The sequence below is a fragment of the Sturnus vulgaris genome, chromosome 2 (assembly GCF_052056855.1).
Source record: "Sturnus vulgaris isolate bStuVul1 chromosome 2, bStuVul1.hap1, whole genome shotgun sequence".
Taxonomy (NCBI): domain Eukaryota; kingdom Metazoa; phylum Chordata; class Aves; order Passeriformes; family Sturnidae; genus Sturnus; species Sturnus vulgaris.
This window is the reverse complement of record NC_142244.1, coordinates 84,927,111-84,946,974: the sequence shown is the minus strand read 5'-3', so window position 1 is coordinate 84,946,974 and position 19,864 is coordinate 84,927,111. Positions and strand designations below refer to the sequence as shown.

Below are 19,864 nucleotides of genomic sequence, written 5' to 3'. Positions count from 1 at the left end.
TATCTTATTTATAATATCCTGTGCACTTCATCACAGAAAGCCCTGGATGTTAAGAATCAGGTTGACTCTCTACAGAGGTATAAGGCTACTGAAGCAATTTAACTGTCCATGTTATCTGAAAGGACGGAGAAATTTGGAGACACCACATTAAATAATACAGCTTAGCCACAGGAAGTAAAAGACTGAACCTCCAGTGCAACTCTTTCTTTTTTTTTTTTTTTCCCTCAGTCTCTTTTCTTTACAAGCAAATCACAAGCAGTCTACAAAAGCATGATATAAATTGAGAACCAAAAAGGACAGCTGATCATAGGTGGCTCTTGCAGCAACCAACGGCCTCATCTGTACCGTGCTGGATAACATACCTTCATTATCATAAGGATATCAGCTGCACCTTTGGGCAAAATGGCTATTTAAAGAGTAGAGAACAATCACTGCATGAATATAAAAGTGACTTGGCATTAGACAGGAAATTGCAGTTACATTTTAAATTCAGTAACGTCCATGCTCTGATTTGAGACTCTCAAAATGTCACCTTATGCTTCATGCATATTCCAAACCCTTTAACTTGAAGGACCAGATCCTCAGCTGCTGCAAGCTTCCCGTGTGCACAGCCGTGCAGGGCAGAGCTCACACCACCCATGGGAAGCAGCATTCATCCCAAGCCGCCTCCGGCAGCCAGCTGGCAGCCAACCCTGGCACTCCTCCATCCGCGCCACCATTCCCCCGCTCAACGCAAGCTGGGGCACGGGACAAGCCTCCCGAGCTGAACTGGAGTGATCTTGTCAGGCAAGTGGCTCACAGGGAAGCAGAGCTGGGGACGACTCTGACTTGTTCTGCCTGGGTTTGGTCTGGCCTTCAGTAATCTTCAGATGCCAGGCAGGAGGATGCTGAGTGCTCCCCATGACTCCCCATTCCCACATTTTGTGTGAGTGCTGTTTTGACTTACCTTGTGGCAATGAAGCATGAACTACAAAGGCTGGATCCTCCAAAGCCTTGTATTTTGCATAGGTAAGTATGTCAGAGAAACATGAGTGCTGAGAAGATATAAAAGCTACCCAATCAATGAGGAAGCCTTTTATATCACAGTGCAGAGATGCAAATGATCTGCAAGGCAGCCAGGAATCAGATTTCAGTAACATAATATAGATATGAAAAATATAAAATTGGATACACAGAGCGAAAACCTTTGGCAGAGTCTCTGCAATGATTACCTTCTCTCTTCCCAATTTCTGTGTGTGTGTTTTTTGCTTTTCAGGAATCCGACGTCAATGGACTACATAAGACAGAGGAATAATGTGATACAGAACTGATGAAGATTTATCTTGAACTGTCTTGTTTGTCAGACCTCATTTTAGTAGAATCACGTTATTTAAACACCACATTGAAAAATAAATCAACACTGGTTATTTGACTTCATTAGATCCAGTGTTGATTTTATGCATCAGAAAAATCGAAAAATAGTACAGAACCACATAGGCACCTGTACTTATACCATGATTCTGTCTCCTATGCACACACATGTAGAATCACAGAAGGGTTTGGGTTGGAAGTTTAAAGATCACCTACTTCCACAACCCTACCATAAGAAGAGACGTCTTTCCACTTGACAATGTTGTTCAAAGTCCCATCCAACCTGGCTTTGAATGGATGGGGCATCCACACTGTCTCTGGACAACTCATTCCTGTGTCTCACCATCCCCATCATAAAAATTTCTTTCTTTTGTCCAATCTAAATTTATCCTCTTTTAGTTTAAAACCATAAAATGTATTCGTCTTACACATGGAATTATCTGGCTTTATGCATCTAAATCTAGCCTCTCTCAGCACTTTATGCTCTGTATGCACATTTTTTACAATGAATTGCATACTAAATAAAATAATATTGATATTATGCATTTCCACATTTTCTAAAGGTTCTAAAATGTTTCTGAAATCAAAGTACATACAAGATGCAACCATCCAAGCAGAACACAGCTTACCAGCAAACTGTGCTAGCAGAGCAGTGCACACGAGGTGCCTGTGATGCTTTGACATTTGCTGCTTTGAGGACACAGGGTATTGATGCTTCACAGCCAGGCAAGCAGACTCTTAAGCAGAGAAACTGCCTCCTAACTAGGCAACCAGCCAGGCAAAAGACTGGTAGCTCCCAGCTCCCAGGGGGATATGTGGGTGCTGGTCAGTTAGCCAGGGAGCTAGGGAGGTGCTGGTGCTGGATGCCCAGGGATACAGCCCAATAAATACTGCCCACCCAGCTCGGGTGATGCCAAACAGCATGTGCTATGTCAATCTTGTACACAGTCAGCAGCTAGGAAAAGTGGAGCAAGGACTTGGTGGGAAGAAGTTCAGTGGGACAGCACAGCATGACTGGCATCAATAGCTTGGAGAAGTTCATGCTCACTCCCTTGTTGGAGTGGGGCTTGCTGTGGACCACTCTTCCTACCACAGAAAACAGTGGCATGCCCCAGGAGATGCCCTCCATAGCATTTTGCTGAGTCAGTGCTGATAAAACAAGGCAATGCACAACTCACTAAATGAAAAGAAGTTAAGGCAGGCAGAATTTAATTCACTGCTTTGAAATCTGTCCGAGAGAGCACCATACACAAGACCTTCTCCTTCCTTTGAAAATAATGTTTTATGGATTCTATGCTGATGAATAAGGGATCAGGATAAAGCAGGTTCTGAATTTTGTGTCCAATTAATTTTTAGGGGAAGTTCTGACTTCTGGCTTAAGACTTTTTGATATAAGACACAGGTTTGGTGTACTATTACAAAAATTAAGGAGGAGAAAAGAAAGAGATTGTTTTGAATTTTTGAAAGAACAAAATAGTAGGCATTCAATTCTGGAGTGAGTGCCTTGAGGTTTGCTGATTTTTTTTTCCTTCTTTTTTTTTTTTAATTTTTCCTTCTTTTCCACTAGAATCTGATTAGCTGATTTTGCCACTTATCTCCATGGTGCAGTCTCCAGCAGCAGTCTCCCTATGGAATGTATTTTCAAAAAGTAATGAGAAGTCAAATTTCAAACTGAAGCCTGCAGTGGCTAATTAGGTGTTTAAATATGGACTCAGCTGCTATCCCAGTTTGAAAACTGGATTCATATTTAGCACATCTCTTGGCAGTCTTACTTGTTTCTCCTCAGGTTGGCTTTAGTTGGTCTGTTTTCTACAGTGGTCTCCCAGTTATGTCCCATGATCCCATATTTTGTGAAGAGCATTAAGTGAGATCACTGAGTAACAGGGGAAACTGTGCTTCTTAGCACAGATCACTTCCTTCACCCTCCTGTGCATGAGACTCTTCTGATGCTTTCAGCTTTCCCACTGTCACTGAGGGCTCCTTTCACGTTGTGCACACAAATAACAGACATTATGGACTCACTGACAGCACCCTGTACCCCTTCACATCTTGCTTCAGCAGAAAGAAGAGGACCTGTGACCACCCTGACTGGCACACAGATCAGTTTAACCCAGCCAGTGAAGCTTTCCTGATGTGAACCTTTCACAATTGTCTTGCACATCATCCTCCTTGCACCCATCACCGTGCTCCCCAATTTCCAGTGTGTTAATTTGCCTGGAGGGCAGAGTGCACCAAGATCAGACTGCAGAAAACCCAGCTGCTATGTGCTCCATTAAAAGACAAGTGATGCAAAACGTGGCTGACATGCTGGGCTTTTTAATGAAAGGCCACAGAAAATTTCAATATATGCCTTAGGATGAATCAGGGAGTTAAGCAAAACATGGGCTTGCTGTATTAAAATGACTAAAGCTTCCTAATGATTTATGTATTAATCTTGCAATACATCATCACCATTGCTTAGTCAAGACTATAAAAGTCTATTATTAAACACTCATGAAGCTTTCACAGTCTTAAATTTTCTTTCTTCAGGGAATGCAGCGCAGGATTTTTCAAGTTTTGATAGCATTTGCAGCTTATTTTGAAGCAGCTAGAGAAATGTACTGGAAAATAAGCATGTCTTTAGTGGTTGTCATAAGCAGTTTCTTTCTCTTATGATAAAGTTTGAGTCCTAAATATTGTTTATTAGATTAAAGCAGGCTTCCTGGCAGGGCTACCTATATTTATCCTGTGAACACATTTTCTGAGTCTCAATAATTGTGATTTTCTCTCAATAAAAAACAAACAAACAACAAAACAAACAAATAAACAAAAAACCCAACCAAACAATAACAAACAACCCCCCCAAAAAAACCCAAAAAAACAACCAACCAACCAACCAACCAATCAACCAAACAAACAAAAAAACACAAAAAAACCCCCACTCAAACAAAAAACCCCCCAAAACAAAAACAAAGAACAAGGAGAAAAGACCAGGCTGGAGACATGAGAATAATATATTCCCACTGACAATCAGTATTCTACTACTATAGGCTATTGCACAGTCACTCATCTCATGTACATGACTGTGCATTTTGTGTGTTCCTGGGCAACTTCTCATGTACTTCTTCATGTACATTTCTTTCATATATGTGATATGTAACCTTAAAAAGTAAATTGGGACAGTATACATATAACAGTTAAGGTGGTTGAAGCATAAACCTTGAGTGAATAAAGAATGCAGCATTAGGGACTTCTGAAGAATCCTTGTGACCCTGTGATGAACTTGTTCAAAAGGAAGGCTACTAGACCAATACATGAAATTAGTGGTTCTACACGAGGTAAAAAGCAAATCTTTCATGTCCTAATTTGTGGCATGGGGGTTACTTAAGCAGTCATAGGCCAGTGGCAGAGAAACCCATCTTGCCTTTCATTCCTCTTCCTGCAGTGAGCTCTTCAGTTCCACATGTTGCTCGCACACAGCTCTGGACAAATCCAGGCTTTGTCTGGTATCTTTCAACTGTAGTAAAATAACTTTTTTTCTACCTAAAGTTAGAGTGTAAGGGCAAAAGCCCAGAGGTGGGAAATGCTCTCTCTCTCTCTAGCAGGTAAAGTGTTGGTAATGGTCTCAGTAACTGGTATCTCCTCAGCAGATCAGTGACTCCTGCCTTGTGCTTAACCCACAACGCAGTAGGAGTCAGAAGCTGGAAGTTGGGTGGTATTTTGGTTTTTGTTTCTATTTTAAAGCCATGCTTCCCAGCTTCCAGCACTTCACTCTATATATACATAGCATTCAGTGACTAGCCTCTTCTAATAGCCTTTAGGAATGCAGAGGGAACAAAGATTAACTTACTGTCTCTTGAGGACTACGTTTAGTAAAGAAACACACAATGTCTTTATTTTAAAATCATTTATAACAGGCAAAATAAGGTAGGGCTTGTCATCCTGGGCGTTACTGTCATCCAGATGGAATCAGAGCATCATTTTTCATTTGGCTGATCCCTACTCCTAATGGCAGGAGGTGAGATGCCGAGAGCTATTCTGGTCTAATGAGAGTTGCTGTGTGCAGCTCAGTTGCTGTGTGCTCAGCATAGCTCTCAAATGCATATAACATGCATTAAAATATCACCAGAATCAGTACCTTTAAAGAAGTCAATTTTTTCTGTTTGTGTACTGTTGGTGTTGATTTCAAATGTTTTGGATTATTTTAAATATCAATGTCAAATTCAAGATATAATTACTGTAATTCCATTCTTCCAGGAAATATATACCTTTATTTAGAATGATATAAATTGCCACTTTTCTACAGTCAGGGCATTTGATCAGTGTTAAGTACATGCTAAGAGTTGAAGTGGTATTTGAGCATAATAGTATCCCTTCGTTCAATTAAAAATCTCCATTAAACAAATGAATGAGTAAATATATAAAAGGAAGCAAGGGTTTGCATTGCTTTACCCAAGAAAAAGATCACAGCTAAAAGACCTACATTCTGTGTCCTTATGACTCTTTTGAGGGATGGGGAAACAACATGGACACATATCTTTTAATATTATTTCTTGGGTAATCTGGATCTTGGGTTATTGAAGATTGTCACACATCTTGTAAGATTATCTATAAGATTATAAATGGGGGGAGGTACTCTCCACCCACTTGTGGAAAGCTTCCTACCTCTCCTGCAATAGAGCTTTTAAGCTGAAGGAAGTAATTGGGGGTTTTATGATTTCTTTGCTTCCACCAGAATGCACATAGGACCACAAAAACCCCAGCAATAACTTGAATTATCAAAAATATTCTTTAAAATCATCTTGAAACTGGTGTAGACTTTTGCAGATTAGCTGCAAGTTGTGAGATTTTCATTCTGGGCCTGAGAAGGAACTGTAGGGTCTGAATAAGCATAATGAGGTGCTGCCATTTCAAACCCAGTGCAGTGCACCAGCTGTGGTTGGCAGATTTACAGTAGACTCTGTTGGTGTATATGCCAAGATAATTTAAGGTTTAATTGTGGTGGGCTCAACCCACTGCACAGCCTTGGATTTAAGGAGGGGCTGAATATGTTGTGCAAGAGTAAATATTCACCACACTGAAGGGCTGGTCTGTCTTACCAGAGATGTCCCTGCAAAATAATTTTACCTTTGAGATGTCTATAACTACTGTGCAGAAAATGCTATGCCATCAATCATTGTTTACAGAAATAACAAAATATTAGCAAGTCTGGCACAACATACTTTTGAAAATCACTTTCTGCTTGTTGCAACAATTTAACAACTTCTGTTTTTTAGAAGTTTTCTTATGGAGTGAGAATACGAACATCACAACCTCAATCTGAGTGGTAATAGTGACTAACTCCCAGTATATGAGGTGAGACAAGGAAAAAACTCATGAAAAAGGACAGCTATTTGTTAAAAGCCATCACAAGATGCCTTGTCCCCAGTTGGAAGGCCTTCTTAGGATAAAGAAGAAATACAGCTGAATGCCAACAGGTACCAGAGGAACTAAAATGTGGAAGTATTCTGCATCCATGAAATGACTCACAGTCCAGACACAGCATGAAAGGCTTTTGTTCTTGTGAGACTGTACATCAACAGCATCACTCATCCACTATTAGAAATCAGGTGAGATTTAGTAAGATTTAAATATGAAAGGGGCCTGTGAAGAGGGAGGATCTTATCTGAGGAATTTCTTTAAATAAAAATACCGACTTCCGCAAAACACAAAAACCTACAAGAAAGGAGTAAGATACAAAGCAGTCCACAGCCAGCATTGCAAAGTGTTTTTTTCTAAGTACCTTAAAGGACAGTGTCAGCAATCATTTTGCTGACCATTTGGCCTTAGAGCTGAGTTTTGGGGTTTGTTTTATAAATTTCCCAACACTGTTTCACCCTGAAATACTGTGAACAGGGATCTGATCTTTCCACTGAAAACCAAGCATTTCATAAGAAGGGGCATAGCATGGCCTGGGACCAGAATGCTAAAGACCTCTTACACTTGCAGACATGCCTGAACCTAGTGAAATCTGGCAGGTTTAGCTTTCCAGGAAATGACAAGAAGTTTCATGTCCTGGAATACCAACAGTCACAGAGCTGCCTTGCCCCAGCCCTCACTGAAAAAAGAATGTAAAGAAACTGCTGCTTTGACTGATTGATTGATTGACTGATTGATTGACTGATTCTTTTGTGCCAATTCAGGTAGTGAACATGCCTACCACTCCTTTAACATCACTGTTAAAAGATCTTAGATCTTGAGCTTCCCCTAAAGCTACAGTGAGCCACAGTGCTCCTCAGTCTCTGTCCCTCTTGGGAAGCTGAGACTTTGCAGTGTACAGCCCCTCTCCCCCTCCCATGGCAAGAGAGGCTGGGCTGCCACAGCACCCAACACATCATGAGAACAGAAGAAATGGAGGGACAAAGCCACAACCATATCAGGCATTCTGGCAATATTAAAACTCCTGGGGGGATAAAATATTTTATTCATTTTTACTTAGAAAGCATAGTTTTAACAACTTTTTTTTATCAAGAACTTGATTTAATCGAAAGGCCAATTTTTCTTCACAGCTGTAAGTTTCAACTACTTCGTCTGCTTTTGAACAGATGAAGTTCTCCTTCCCAGAAAAAAGAGGTTTAGGATGAGGACTAGAGAAAAGGTTAAGAGTTAATAAATCTGCCTTCAGCTGCCTGCACAATACCTCATAATCTTTAATGTATGTGGCAAGACATGGATTGTATGGCTATGAGGAACTGGCAGCAACAGCAGGGCTGAACTGGAGGAGGTTTCTGGGAGGTGAGCTGACAATTTTGACCATTTCTCAATTATTCCACAGATTTATAGGCATGTGTGCCAGCCTTCCCTAGCTATGCTAGGCAGCCCAAAGAACAACTCCACTGACAAGATACTGGGAGGATGGTGGCAGTTATGGCAATCAAGAGAAATGCTTAAAACATTTGAATAATCACCCAGGACCTGAACTCCAAAGATTTTAAGGTTCATTCAGGCTTAATGAGTCTTTTTGCTGAAAGAAAGATATTGAAGTAACTTTCTCCTCTCAAGGGCAACAAGCTCTCTCTCTGCTTCCAGTTCTCCAGGTCCTTTTGCACTCTCTATCACATGAATGCAAGATATTAACTTTCAAATTACATAGAACTGTCTAGCCTCTCTGGAAAGCAACACATCTGTGAGAACCACTGTCCTGAATGCCATGCAGAGCTGGCCTCTCCCACTCAATCCATGGTGCAGGGAGAGGCTGGGCAGCAGGAGCACCCATACCTCACATACTTCCCAGCTGGCTGTGATTTCAAATTAGTTCAGAAACACCATGTCCTACTAAACCAATAACCATTATTAACACTCCTTCATTATAAACATTAATTCTTTTAGACAAAAAGGAATTTAATATCGTGACAACAAAGTAGCTACACTTAATATCCCCAAATACATATAAGTCTAACATTAACTTTGTGGTATCAGTGTTACACTCTGTTAATGTTCTTCAGAAGTCAATCAAGTCTAAAAGCATTTTGATTAGACAAAACAAAAATACATTGATAAATGTAAAATGAAAGCTTTCTGGAGTGGGCATCATGACATAAATATTCCTTTGTTATTGGTTGCAGGAATGGACAAGAAGAGATAAAAACACTTGATGCATTTGAGCTAGAACTCTGTCTTTTGAATTGATGAATGGGTCTGCCGACTGTGTAGCCCATTTATTTTTTAAAATTAACTTATAGAATTTGAGATCTGTGCCTTCCCCGGTACACTCATTTTCCAGGCCAGTCAATTTTTGCAATTAATGCTAATTGCTGCAAACACAAGGGATCGTTTTGCAAAGCAGCAAATAATCCTTTTGCATTTATACAGAAAGTGTCTGGCAAAGAAGGATTTATGTGTGTGCAGTAAGCAGTTAAATACTTATCATCTAGCTCTGTACAGGAAAACTTGATAACCTGCTGCAGGAAGGACATGTCTAAATGAATACAGCACTGTACTGCAGTTGGCTTTTGGTCTTGTCAAGGCAACATGATTTATCTTGCAAATAGAACCAGAATATGCAACAGAAGATATCGTGGAGAAGCTGCTTAAACACCAGAACTCAAAGAAAAGCATATATTCCATGATTTAAATAAAACTTATGATAATATGTATCTATCTAATGATCTAGAACAACCTTTTATTATTAAAATTTCTGTATTTTTCACAGCATTTTATTGAACAACAGTCCAGTGACACGGCTCTTTATACGTTATTATGAAAGACTTCTGTACTGACTAAATTGGATTTACAAAAAAGGGGTAATAATGAAAATCTCTCCTACTTCCTTTTCCAACTTTTCCTGTACTATATAAAAAATAGAAAAATACTCAACAACACTGTGCTGCTACTATGCTACCCCAGCTTCATGTCTGTTTTCACTCGAATATACGATGGTATACTTCCAGTTTTTCCAGTCAGAGAGAATTAAAAAACTTTAAGTGATAGATCAATCATGAAAAGGCACTGAAGGAACTAATTGGGTATTTTAAAAATAGAAGCCTCCATTGGAGAAAAAAGTTGACTCATCAAACCATTCCTAGGAAAAAAAATATATACATATATTTTACACAAATGTCCAGCTTGGGGAAAAAAAATAAAAAGAAAGAGAAAAAAGAAAAAAATAAATTTGAAACTGATGGAGATACTTGAAAAGGATAATTTAGAAATTAAAGGTTGATAGTTTCAGTTTTACTGTTGTACTTCCAAATCTGGATACCATTGTACTCATAGAGATAATTACAAATAAATTTTAAAACATTTTTTAAACACTGAAATCAAATGTTTTGGTTTCAAAAATGGATAAATATTTTCTGAAAGTAATTCAACTTCTTAACTTTAGTTGCTGTTCATGGAAAATATTTTCCAAAATTTCAGTAATGCTGATGGAAAAAAATCTTCAATTTTCTGCCCAAACTTAATACAACTTTTTTAACTAACAATCATCACACACATGGAAGAAGAGAAGATGAAGGACACCCCTCATCTGAGAACAGGAGGTCTCCAGACACTTTGCCATCAGTACCTAACACTTCCTGTTACAGTTCCTTATGAACTGCCTAACAGAGGAGATGAACTGGAGCTGCCTGGTCTCTCCAGAATTTTCCCAGGTCTCAGGCAGAGCTGTTTATCCTATTTTATACCAGCTAGGACATACATGTGGCAGCTGGGAATTTTGCAATTATTTTCATTGAACTTGTATTGTCTCTGACATGATTCATGCACTAGAGCTACAGGGAAAAATACAGAAATTATATCTAATGTATTATATTCAGCTTAGAGAGTTTCAAAAAAACCCAGCTCCTTCTGCCGTTGGAGAGCAAAGGAAAGGGAGCAGAAAAGTGTGACTAACTGTTCTTGAATATACAAGAGATGTGAACCAGAAAAGGAGCTGTGTTTCTGTGGCTGGGGAGTTCATAGATCTGTGATTCACAGCATTACAGGGCCCATTTGGTATGCAAAAAGAGAAGATGATGAAAGGAATAGTTAGTCATGGAGAAAAAGCTAGACAGAACACACAAAGATGCTAACCCCTGGGAAAGGAACATATTCAAGTGTGATCCACAGCCTGGGAAAGAGAATACAGTCTTTCTTTACTTTATTTCCCTAAAAATACCTTCTTACTTTGGTAGGTAGAGCACTCAAAGAAGTTTCCTACATCTCAGTCTTGGAAGAGCACCATGAAATCCAGTGCACTGCCCAAGCCTATCTCAACCCTGTGGATGGTACATTATTCTTCAAGCTTTTGCTGAAACCAGACAGCCATATTCTCTCATGACCATGCTTTTTTCCTCTCAGTTTAGAAAGTATTATTTAAGGCAGGCAAAAGAGGAAAGAAAGCCATGCTAGCTGTGCTGCTGGAGCACGCAGTGTACTCCCCTCTGCATGCAATTGCTGAAATCACCTTTGTGGAAATGCTTGCAGGTAGGTTGTGTTTCTCTTAAACTTTCACCTCCCTGAAAACAGTCATGTTCAAAGTAGGGATGAAGGAAAATGATTTGCCTTAGGGATCCCCTTGTCGACTCATGTGATTGCTGTTGAAAATGGTCTGGATCTAAACGACCACAAAGGCGTTTGATGTTCTTCATTTATATCCTTCAGCAAAAGAACTGGGAGAACAGTCAATGCTCTTGTGCATGTACGTTTGCATTTTCAATAACACACATGAAACAAGCTGTGCCCTGCCTGCTTGGAACAAGCTCTATCCTGCCTTTAAGTACCCATACCATGTCTCTTCCACTGATGTGTATGTGTGTGTGTGTGTGTGTGTGTGTGTGTGTGTGTGTGTGTGTGTGAAGAGGAGGGGCAAGAAGGGGGAGAAATGGCATTCATAGGGAAGAGAGGGGCTAGGGAGCAAAAGATAAGAGGAAGATAAATGGAGAGGAGGAGATAAAGTGGTGGATAGAAATAAGACAGCCTCAAAGAAAAAAAATATGAGATAGGGAGGGAAGAGGCAATTCAAACAAAAAAAGCTCAAAAGACACAGATGAAGAAGCAGGAAAGCATGAAGAAAGAGACAACAGAGGAAGGAAAATAATGCAAAATGCAAAAAGACAAAATTAAATTAACCATCCTACTGAAAAGAGCTAACCAGAGCAACACAGGATAAATCCAGTTGGTAAGATGGCAAGAAACAAAGCAAAGAGGAAACATGGAGGACGGTAACACAAGCTTCATTTAGCACTGTTCATGGGACAGGCCTTCCAACAATTGTTTGTTATGCAGTTGCCCTGTGGTCGCTGATATGGATGATGGCTGGTTTCAGATCAGATCTCTCAGCAGCAAGTACAAACAATGAGGAAAAATGGCCAAAAATGTGAGTGCCAACCTTAAGTCTCCTGGGTGAGAGAAGGATTCCACAGAAAAGTCAGTGGTAAAGCAGAGAACTGAACCTCAGTTTACTGCCTCCTTTAATTCAAGTCTTCTGCCTTTCCTTCTCTGCCATGCTTGATGGATGAATCCCTGCTCCAGTACTGTCACTCACCTCTAGTCAGCACACTAGCCCAACTAGCATCTAGGAATAATGGGACAAGACTATGGTAAACAAGTCAGCCTGCTGCCAGCAGTAATTTCTCCAGCACAGAGTACAGCCCCCCCTTTCTCCCATAATGACTCTAGATGGTTTTGCTGCTTTCCTGCTAGGTTAGGACTACCAGGCAATCTGGGTACATACACCCAAGTCATGAAATGAATTATGGCCAACTGCCAACTGAAAAAAAAAAAAAAAAAAAAAAAAAAAGAGAAAAAAATTTTTAGACTTATTTCCCATTCACACAAGCAGCAGAAATGAGACATGCTATCACCAGGAAACTGTTTACCATGGGTGTCTTTACCACCTCCATTAAAGCTCTTGAATGTTGCTCTGAATCACAAGGCATGTCCAGGGCCCTGTGGAGTAGGCAATGCCTGGGTATGATACCCCCCAACAGCCCTCCCACTAAACCCCCTGCTCATGCTGTGGGGACACGCTCAAACACACAAAGTGATATTACTGGTTTCTGCAGCACTATTTATGGTGATGTCAAACTATTCACCTGAGTGGGGGATTATTGGCAGTTAGGCTAAAAAAAATAATACCCAGGAGCATCTTTTTACATATGAACCAAGGAAAGGGTTGGACCTGAATTTACAGCCCACTCTGGGTTTCACCAGTGTGCATATGTGCAGGCAGCACTGCTGCCCCTGAGTGATTCAGAGCATCTGTGTGGGAATGAGTAGGCAAAATCAGTCAGAGTCTGTCATTCTTTATGGTCCTTCTTACATGAATAATGTTGAAATGTAAAGGACACGAAAGCTGCAGGTAAATCTCACTGGTATATTATTATTTTTTAAGTCAGACTAGTCATGTTCTTACTCAACCGTAGCTTTCCAAACTGAAACATTTCTGGTTCCTTTAAAATATGAGTTAATAATGATAAATCAAAGATAGGGATGATCTTAAATTAGAGAGGCACAGTACAAGGCCTTGCTATAATCAAGGAAACTAACTACTGTTATCTAGAGACACAGAACAGTCACATTTAATTCTGCATTCCACACTTCAGCCCAAAGAAATACTAATCCCCTTAGCCCCTTTGCATGGTGCCATCCAGCACGTGCCCATCAGAAACAATGAATATATACATCAAGTGAAGAGTGAGGGTAATTTCCTGTGGTTGTTTAACAAACAAGAGATTAAATTGTGACTAACCTGCAGAGGATTAAACAATGACTTGTAATAAAACTGATGCCATAATATGTAATCAGAAGTTTGACATGCCTAATGCAGCATTCATATGTAAAATGTCTGCAGTGGAAAGAGCCCAGCCCTCTAATTTCCGTCTTTGTTTGGAAATGAAAGCTTGGGCCAGGTACCTCTGATCACCTGCTGAAGTCTCTGCCAAAGGATGGAGACAGATTTTCATGGAAATGACACACAAGTCAGAGTGGCTGCATGCAGCCAGGCAGAAGCTCTCTGGAGCCCAGGAGAAGGCAGGCTCTGCTTGAGCCTGTTAGTAAGCACATCATTGCCATGCATGACTGCACAGGGACATTTTGAAATTTATCTGTTATCCTGCCCGTTCCTCCGCTAACTAAACCACTCCACACGGCTCCTGTATGATACCGGAGACTCCCACCACATCATCTGATGTCTTCCTAATGTTAGAAATATCCCACAGACATTCATCCACAGTTTTCCTAAATGAAAGCCGGAGGTCAGAAGCCATCCATTCATTTAAACCCATTTTACTGGATTAAAACCCAGGGTGTCCACATTCTGGCTCTCAGTGAACTCTTGGGGGTGACAGGGGGTGACGTGGACTCGAGCCAGGGTCTAGCGCTGGCAGTGGATCGCCAGGCTGATGTGTGAGAGGGCAGGGACCACGGGTCGGGCAGGGACAGGGACAGGCAGGGTGACACTGGCGGGGTGACACAGCCGGGGGCCGGGGTGATTGAGGGAAGCTGGAGCTGGGCTGTGAGGGAAGCCACGGGCGGACACAGGGATGTGAGGAGCGGAGCAGCCAGAGGCACAGGGAGCTGCGGGCGGGCGGGCAGAGCTGCCGGGCAGGAAGGAGCAGCAGGCAGCCGAGCGCCGGCACAGCAGCTGGGAGGCAGCTGGACAGCAAGGGCGAGCTGCCTTCCAGAGCCCAGCCAGCATCCCTGAGCAGCCACGGGGCCTCTGTGCACTCATCCTCCCGGGGACCTGGCTATTAGCATCCACACAAGCCATTTCAAAGCATCCCGGCTATGGAGCGTCTCCCTGATTAGGCAGTGGCGAGTCCGGGAGCTGCATGCACCGCAAGCATCACTTCAGTATCCGCATCAGAAAGCAAAGTGAGCTTTTCAAAGTCCAGAATAAAACACGCCGTTCAGAATTTATAAACTATTTGTACCTTCGGCTCAAGGCTGCAAGCTTTGATCAAATATTAAATATATTAAGCGAGTGCTTGAGAAGCACCATATACTGTATAAAAAAAATAATAAAAAAAAAAAAAGGCAACAAACCCCCGCCTCTTTCAGTAGTCAGTAACAATTCTCTTGTAGTTTAATCTGCACACGATTACTACAGATCAGTGAATACCAAAAAGGAATGGGTACCTGCTTTGTAAGTCGTTTAGGTGCAATTTGCCTACATAATGGGTGGCTGATGAGACAGTGATGATCCTAGCGTTGTGACTGTGCGTTCCTGATTGCTTCAGCGTATCCAAGAGGAGGTTAGTCAACAGGAAGTGTCCCAAGTAGTTCAAGCCGAAGTGCTCCTCAAACCCATCCTCCGTCTTCCTTTCAGGGACCAGCATCACCCCAGCTGGAGGAAAAAGTAGAGGTAAAACCTGTTGATTTATTTCAGAGGAGCAGCAAGCTAGAAGGAGTACGGATCTACTACTGCAATTAGAGCACTTAGAGCACTGAGTGACTAGTGATGGCATGTAAAGTCGACACTGATTGATTCCTGACAAGAAAAATGTCTAAACCCCCACGTTTTTTTCTTTAACGTGTTGATTGACTCTCTCTCCCCCTCCCTGCAGGACTGTGAGTTCATTTGCGAAGTGTTTTCAAGAGGTGGGAGCTGGGCAACATTCCCTCCATCAAAGCTCTGAGCAGTGGAGACAAGACCAGGCTGAGCAGCAGACCTGCTCTCCTAGACAGCTTTCTCCTGGAGAAAACTCCTGGCTGGAGTTTAAAGCTCTGGTGAGTCTACATCTGAAATCTGCAACTTCTGTCTCCCTAGTGTGGGTGAGAACAGATGTAGTAAATTTACCCAATATATCTTAATTACCATGCTTACAAGCAGCTGCATATTGAAATTAGGTTTTCAATGCTTATTTTGGCAATATTTTTGCATCAATTTCCACAAACCACAATTTTCAAACTCAGTGTCTAAAATAAGTATCCACATCCCCAACATGCAATGTTGATTTCAGCATCTTGCAGAGAATTCTGAGCTCATGCATAAATTATATCATGTATTGAGGCTGTGTGAGGGATAGTTACCCTGCTCAATTATAGCACAGACTTGAATGCTATAAATTATTCTTAATTTATTAAAATTTAATTACTGTACAAGTGGACATGACCTTTATAATTTAAATGTAGATGGACATATCTCATAGAGAATCCTGTTATAGAATGCTTCTCTCTAACACTCATAAATATGATACAGCAGAAAGGCCACCTCTGCACACAAGACATGAGAGAATGTCAGCTTAATCCTCATGCTACTTCATGTGCCCACCAAAAAGCCTTTGACATCCCATTTCCTGATGTCAGCCTGACCTGATGATTGCACATAAAATGACCATTTTAAATTGCACATGCTGTGCATCTACATCACTGCTTTGGGGGTTCCTGGCACCCGACAGTCCTGCTTTGTTGCTGTCACTTGGGCTGAAAGAGAGATATTTTTGGGACCTTTTTTAGTATGGCAAACACCCATAGGGTGTGGCTGTGGCTTCCTACTGCTTAATGGAGCAACTGGAGAAGCAGTGTGAGGGGAAGAAACTCAAGAAGACCACAGAGAAAACAAAAGTTTAGGGTGGAACATAGCATACCTGCAAATGGAGAACTTAAGACTGAACATGAGCGATGCTGACTGGTGGTACAGTGAAAGAAACACAACACAAATTACATAATGATGTTCCACAAAAGCTCTGATTAGCATCTCTCTATGTCATTTACTGCTGTAAACTGTGTATAATCACATCTGTAACAGTGGCTGGGACTGAGAAATGGCGTGAAGGTTATGGACAGATGCAAATACAAGACAAGCTCAGCTGTGACTTGTTCTTGTTTTCTGGGAAGAAGGAGAGGATGGAAATTGCTTGGGGATGGAACAAACCCCAGGCTCCCAGACCAAGTCTCAGCCTGCTACAGTGCAAGTTTTAGCACAGACAGAACTCAGCATGAGCTGTTGGAGGGTAGATGAAAACATTGCTGCATCTCTGAGCACCAGGGCTAGTACAAGGAAATTATTTGCATATCTCTGAGGCCATCCTGCCCTCCGAAGCTCTGGTACTTGGAAAAGGTGAAAGGAAGCAGTTTGCCAGTGTTCTGTTTGCAGCAACACAGGTAAAATACAAGCCCAAGAAAGGCAATCAATATAAAAGAGCCCTGGCGCAGCAAGGCTGACCTGCACTCCAAATGCCACTTCTGCATCTGCTGGGATTGCTGCAGAGCTCGATATAGGACCCCTCCGTGCACAGACACACTTCTGTTGGTAAAGTCAGATGGAGGGATGGAGAAATTTGTCCTGAGAGAAGCGTGTTAGACAACTGCTACAGCCCTTCAGCTTTGCACCATGGCCAGCAGGCAAACACAGGGCGGCTGCCATCGCTCACATTAGCCACAGCAACTTCACCCTCGACCTCCAGAGAGGCACAGGATTTCAAGAACACATAGAGGCTTTGCCCTCCACCCCAATTAGTCTCCACCATCTGTGCTGTACATCCTGGAAGCAAAAAAAAACAGATCTGACCTCAGGTCAGGAGAGAGAAAAAAATTTCATTTATGCGATGTACAACTGTAAAGATACACAGTCCCCAATATTGTTTTGCTCATTCTTCAAGAGCATCCCCTGAGCAGAAATTCTGGTCAAGTCCTTGAGCAGGCACAATCACCTCTGCCTGCATCTGATGCTACTACAATTCCTTTTTTGTCTTCAAGAGCTGCTCAAATAATATTAAGCCAAAACACCTTTGAAAGACTTTTTTTGGGGGGGTTTTAAAGGCTCTCATCTTTCAGGTAGTTTATATCAAGGCAGTCATAAAAATCTTACCCTGTAGTCTGAAGGCAGTTTCTCTTACTTGAGGAAAAGCCATTTTTAATTCACTAAAAGTGAACATGCAAAGTTGCCCAACAGGCAACTGAATCTGTCTCCTTCCTTAACAGAAGGAAAAACCTTGTAAGTGTAATAGCAAGCTCTCTTTTTTAAATTATTAACTACCTAACATTCAGTAGATAATAGAAGTGGCATGCTATTGATTTTCCCTTTTCCAGAAACATCCTCATCTTTACTTAAGAGTCCCAAATGTTAACTCAGAAATGAAAGCTGGTTCTACTTGTAATTCTTTGAATTAGTCCAATACTACTTGAAATATTAACAAATTTCATTTGTTTCATTGTAAACTAAGAATGATATGCTTATTCTTCTGGTATGGAATCAAAAAAACTCAGTATCTTTCTCATTTTAATTATAAATAATTTATATATATATAATATAATTTATATAAAATATGTACTTCTGTATAATTTTAATATTTATACTTTATACATTATAATTATAATTTTTTCAGAGTGTATATGAAATTTGAACTGGCAGCTCACAAACCATGAATGCCAAACACCTCAATTCTGATATAACCTTATATGTTTTCCCCTGTGATTTAGCTGGATCATCTCCAGAAGATTCAGTTTTAAAATATCACTGATAACATCATGGCATAAGAAAATGAATTAATAAGTAAATTGAACATGAGTTTCTACTTTGTAATTGATTAGCTCTTGCTGAAATATTCTGGCAAAAGACTGATAGTATGGGAACAAAAAACTGACTAAACAAAACATGGATGTGTGATTTTGCAGAGGTAGAAATAAATTAGAATAAGGAAAATTTTTTTTTCTCAAAACTATGCTGAACAAGTGTTCTTATAGATATGGAAATACATTCCAGTGTGCTGCAGTTTTGAATTTATTGTAATATGTTCAAACTACGCACATTTTTAATTCTTTAATGAATAACAAAAATTACATTCTTTTAAAATTCTATGATTATGTAATAATCATATTTCTCACTCAAATAATCAATACACTTCAAGAGAGCTGTCAGTAAACAGGAATTTATGATGATTTTCTACAAAAGTTTGTAATGAAACTCTTGGTTTCTAATCCATCTTGTGTAATTTTAAAAACAAAATGGATCTGACACTTCATGCAGCATAAAAAAAATTATGACAGCTGTAAATATTATAGGCCAGACATACAATTTTTATTGAATTATACAGGAGAATTTGCACTATGCCTGCTTGTACTGCAGATGATGATAAATGTTGCTCTAACTCCCATACCTCCCACTTCAAAGACATCCTTCATCTCCATTATAAAATGTGTTTTAAGAGCTGTAAAAATACAAGTATTTCCCTCATCTGGATTTATTTACAGTGAGCTACTTGGAGGTTTTTTAAGTCAGGTCTCTCAAACTCACTGTAAAAGAAAAATTTAGAATCTCTTTTTCACATGCAGAACAAAATGCCTGCCTTCCCAGCCAGGCTCGCAGAAGAGGGTTTGGAGGCAGATCCCCCTCACACAAATTCTTTAATCTCCGGACAGCCAAAGAGGGGGCAGATAAGGCAATAGGTCAGCCACAAACACACATAACACCTCCACAGCAGGAGCTGAACCTTTATAATCACATTCACCCAGTCCCTGCCATTTACAAGGAAGAGATACATACTGTACCAAAAATGTTCCCAAGGGGAAAAATTAGGAGACAGTTACTTTCAGTAAAAGCACGAAGCCCTTCCTCTGTACAGGCTTTGCACTGTCTTAGCTGATGCCTTTAGCAACATTTCCAATCCCACGAGTGCAGCCACATGGGACAGCCCACTCCATCCACAGAATGTCAGAACTGCTCTGTTCTGCACACCCATGCAACAATACACCTCTGGGGTTGTGGAGAAGAACCATCTCCAGAGGACTAGGTCTCTCCTGCCTCATCCCAGGACAACTTCTCCACAGGAGTCTGCCTGAGCCTCTGCTCCAGCACTGAACAAGTTGCCATGAACTCTCATCTCCTCCTTCATTCTCCAAAATGCCCTGTACCACCCATTGCCTTTTTTGATTACCTTTCCCGACAGCTTCCCCAACTCTCTGTGCCAGGAAAAATGCATGGCCATGATGAACCAAACACAGTGTTCTGCATCCCAGCCTTCCTTCCTCCCTTAACCCCCACAGTCCAGTGATCCCATTCTGCTCCTATCGAGGAACAGCATGTGTTCAAGAAGAGGGCAGAGGTTCAGTCCCAGTCATGCATATCAGCTCC

General features: G+C 40.9%; 1 protein-coding gene across 3 annotated transcripts in view; it reads right to left on the bottom strand.

Moving 5' to 3' along the window:
• Nucleotides 1-19,864, bottom strand: part of DHRSX (dehydrogenase/reductase X-linked) — a 200,460-nt gene that overhangs the window by 30,528 nt on the left and 150,068 nt on the right. For all 3 annotated transcript variants that reach the window (XR_015801604.1, XM_088159907.1, XM_014892100.2), the window contains one exon: nt 14,929-15,136. Coding sequence is in view for 2 of the 3 variants with exons in the window: in XM_088159907.1 (XP_088016033.1) it covers nt 14,929-15,136 (208 nt within the window). In the remaining variant the exon portion in view is untranslated. The remainder of the gene's footprint in view (nt 1-14,928; nt 15,137-19,864) is intronic.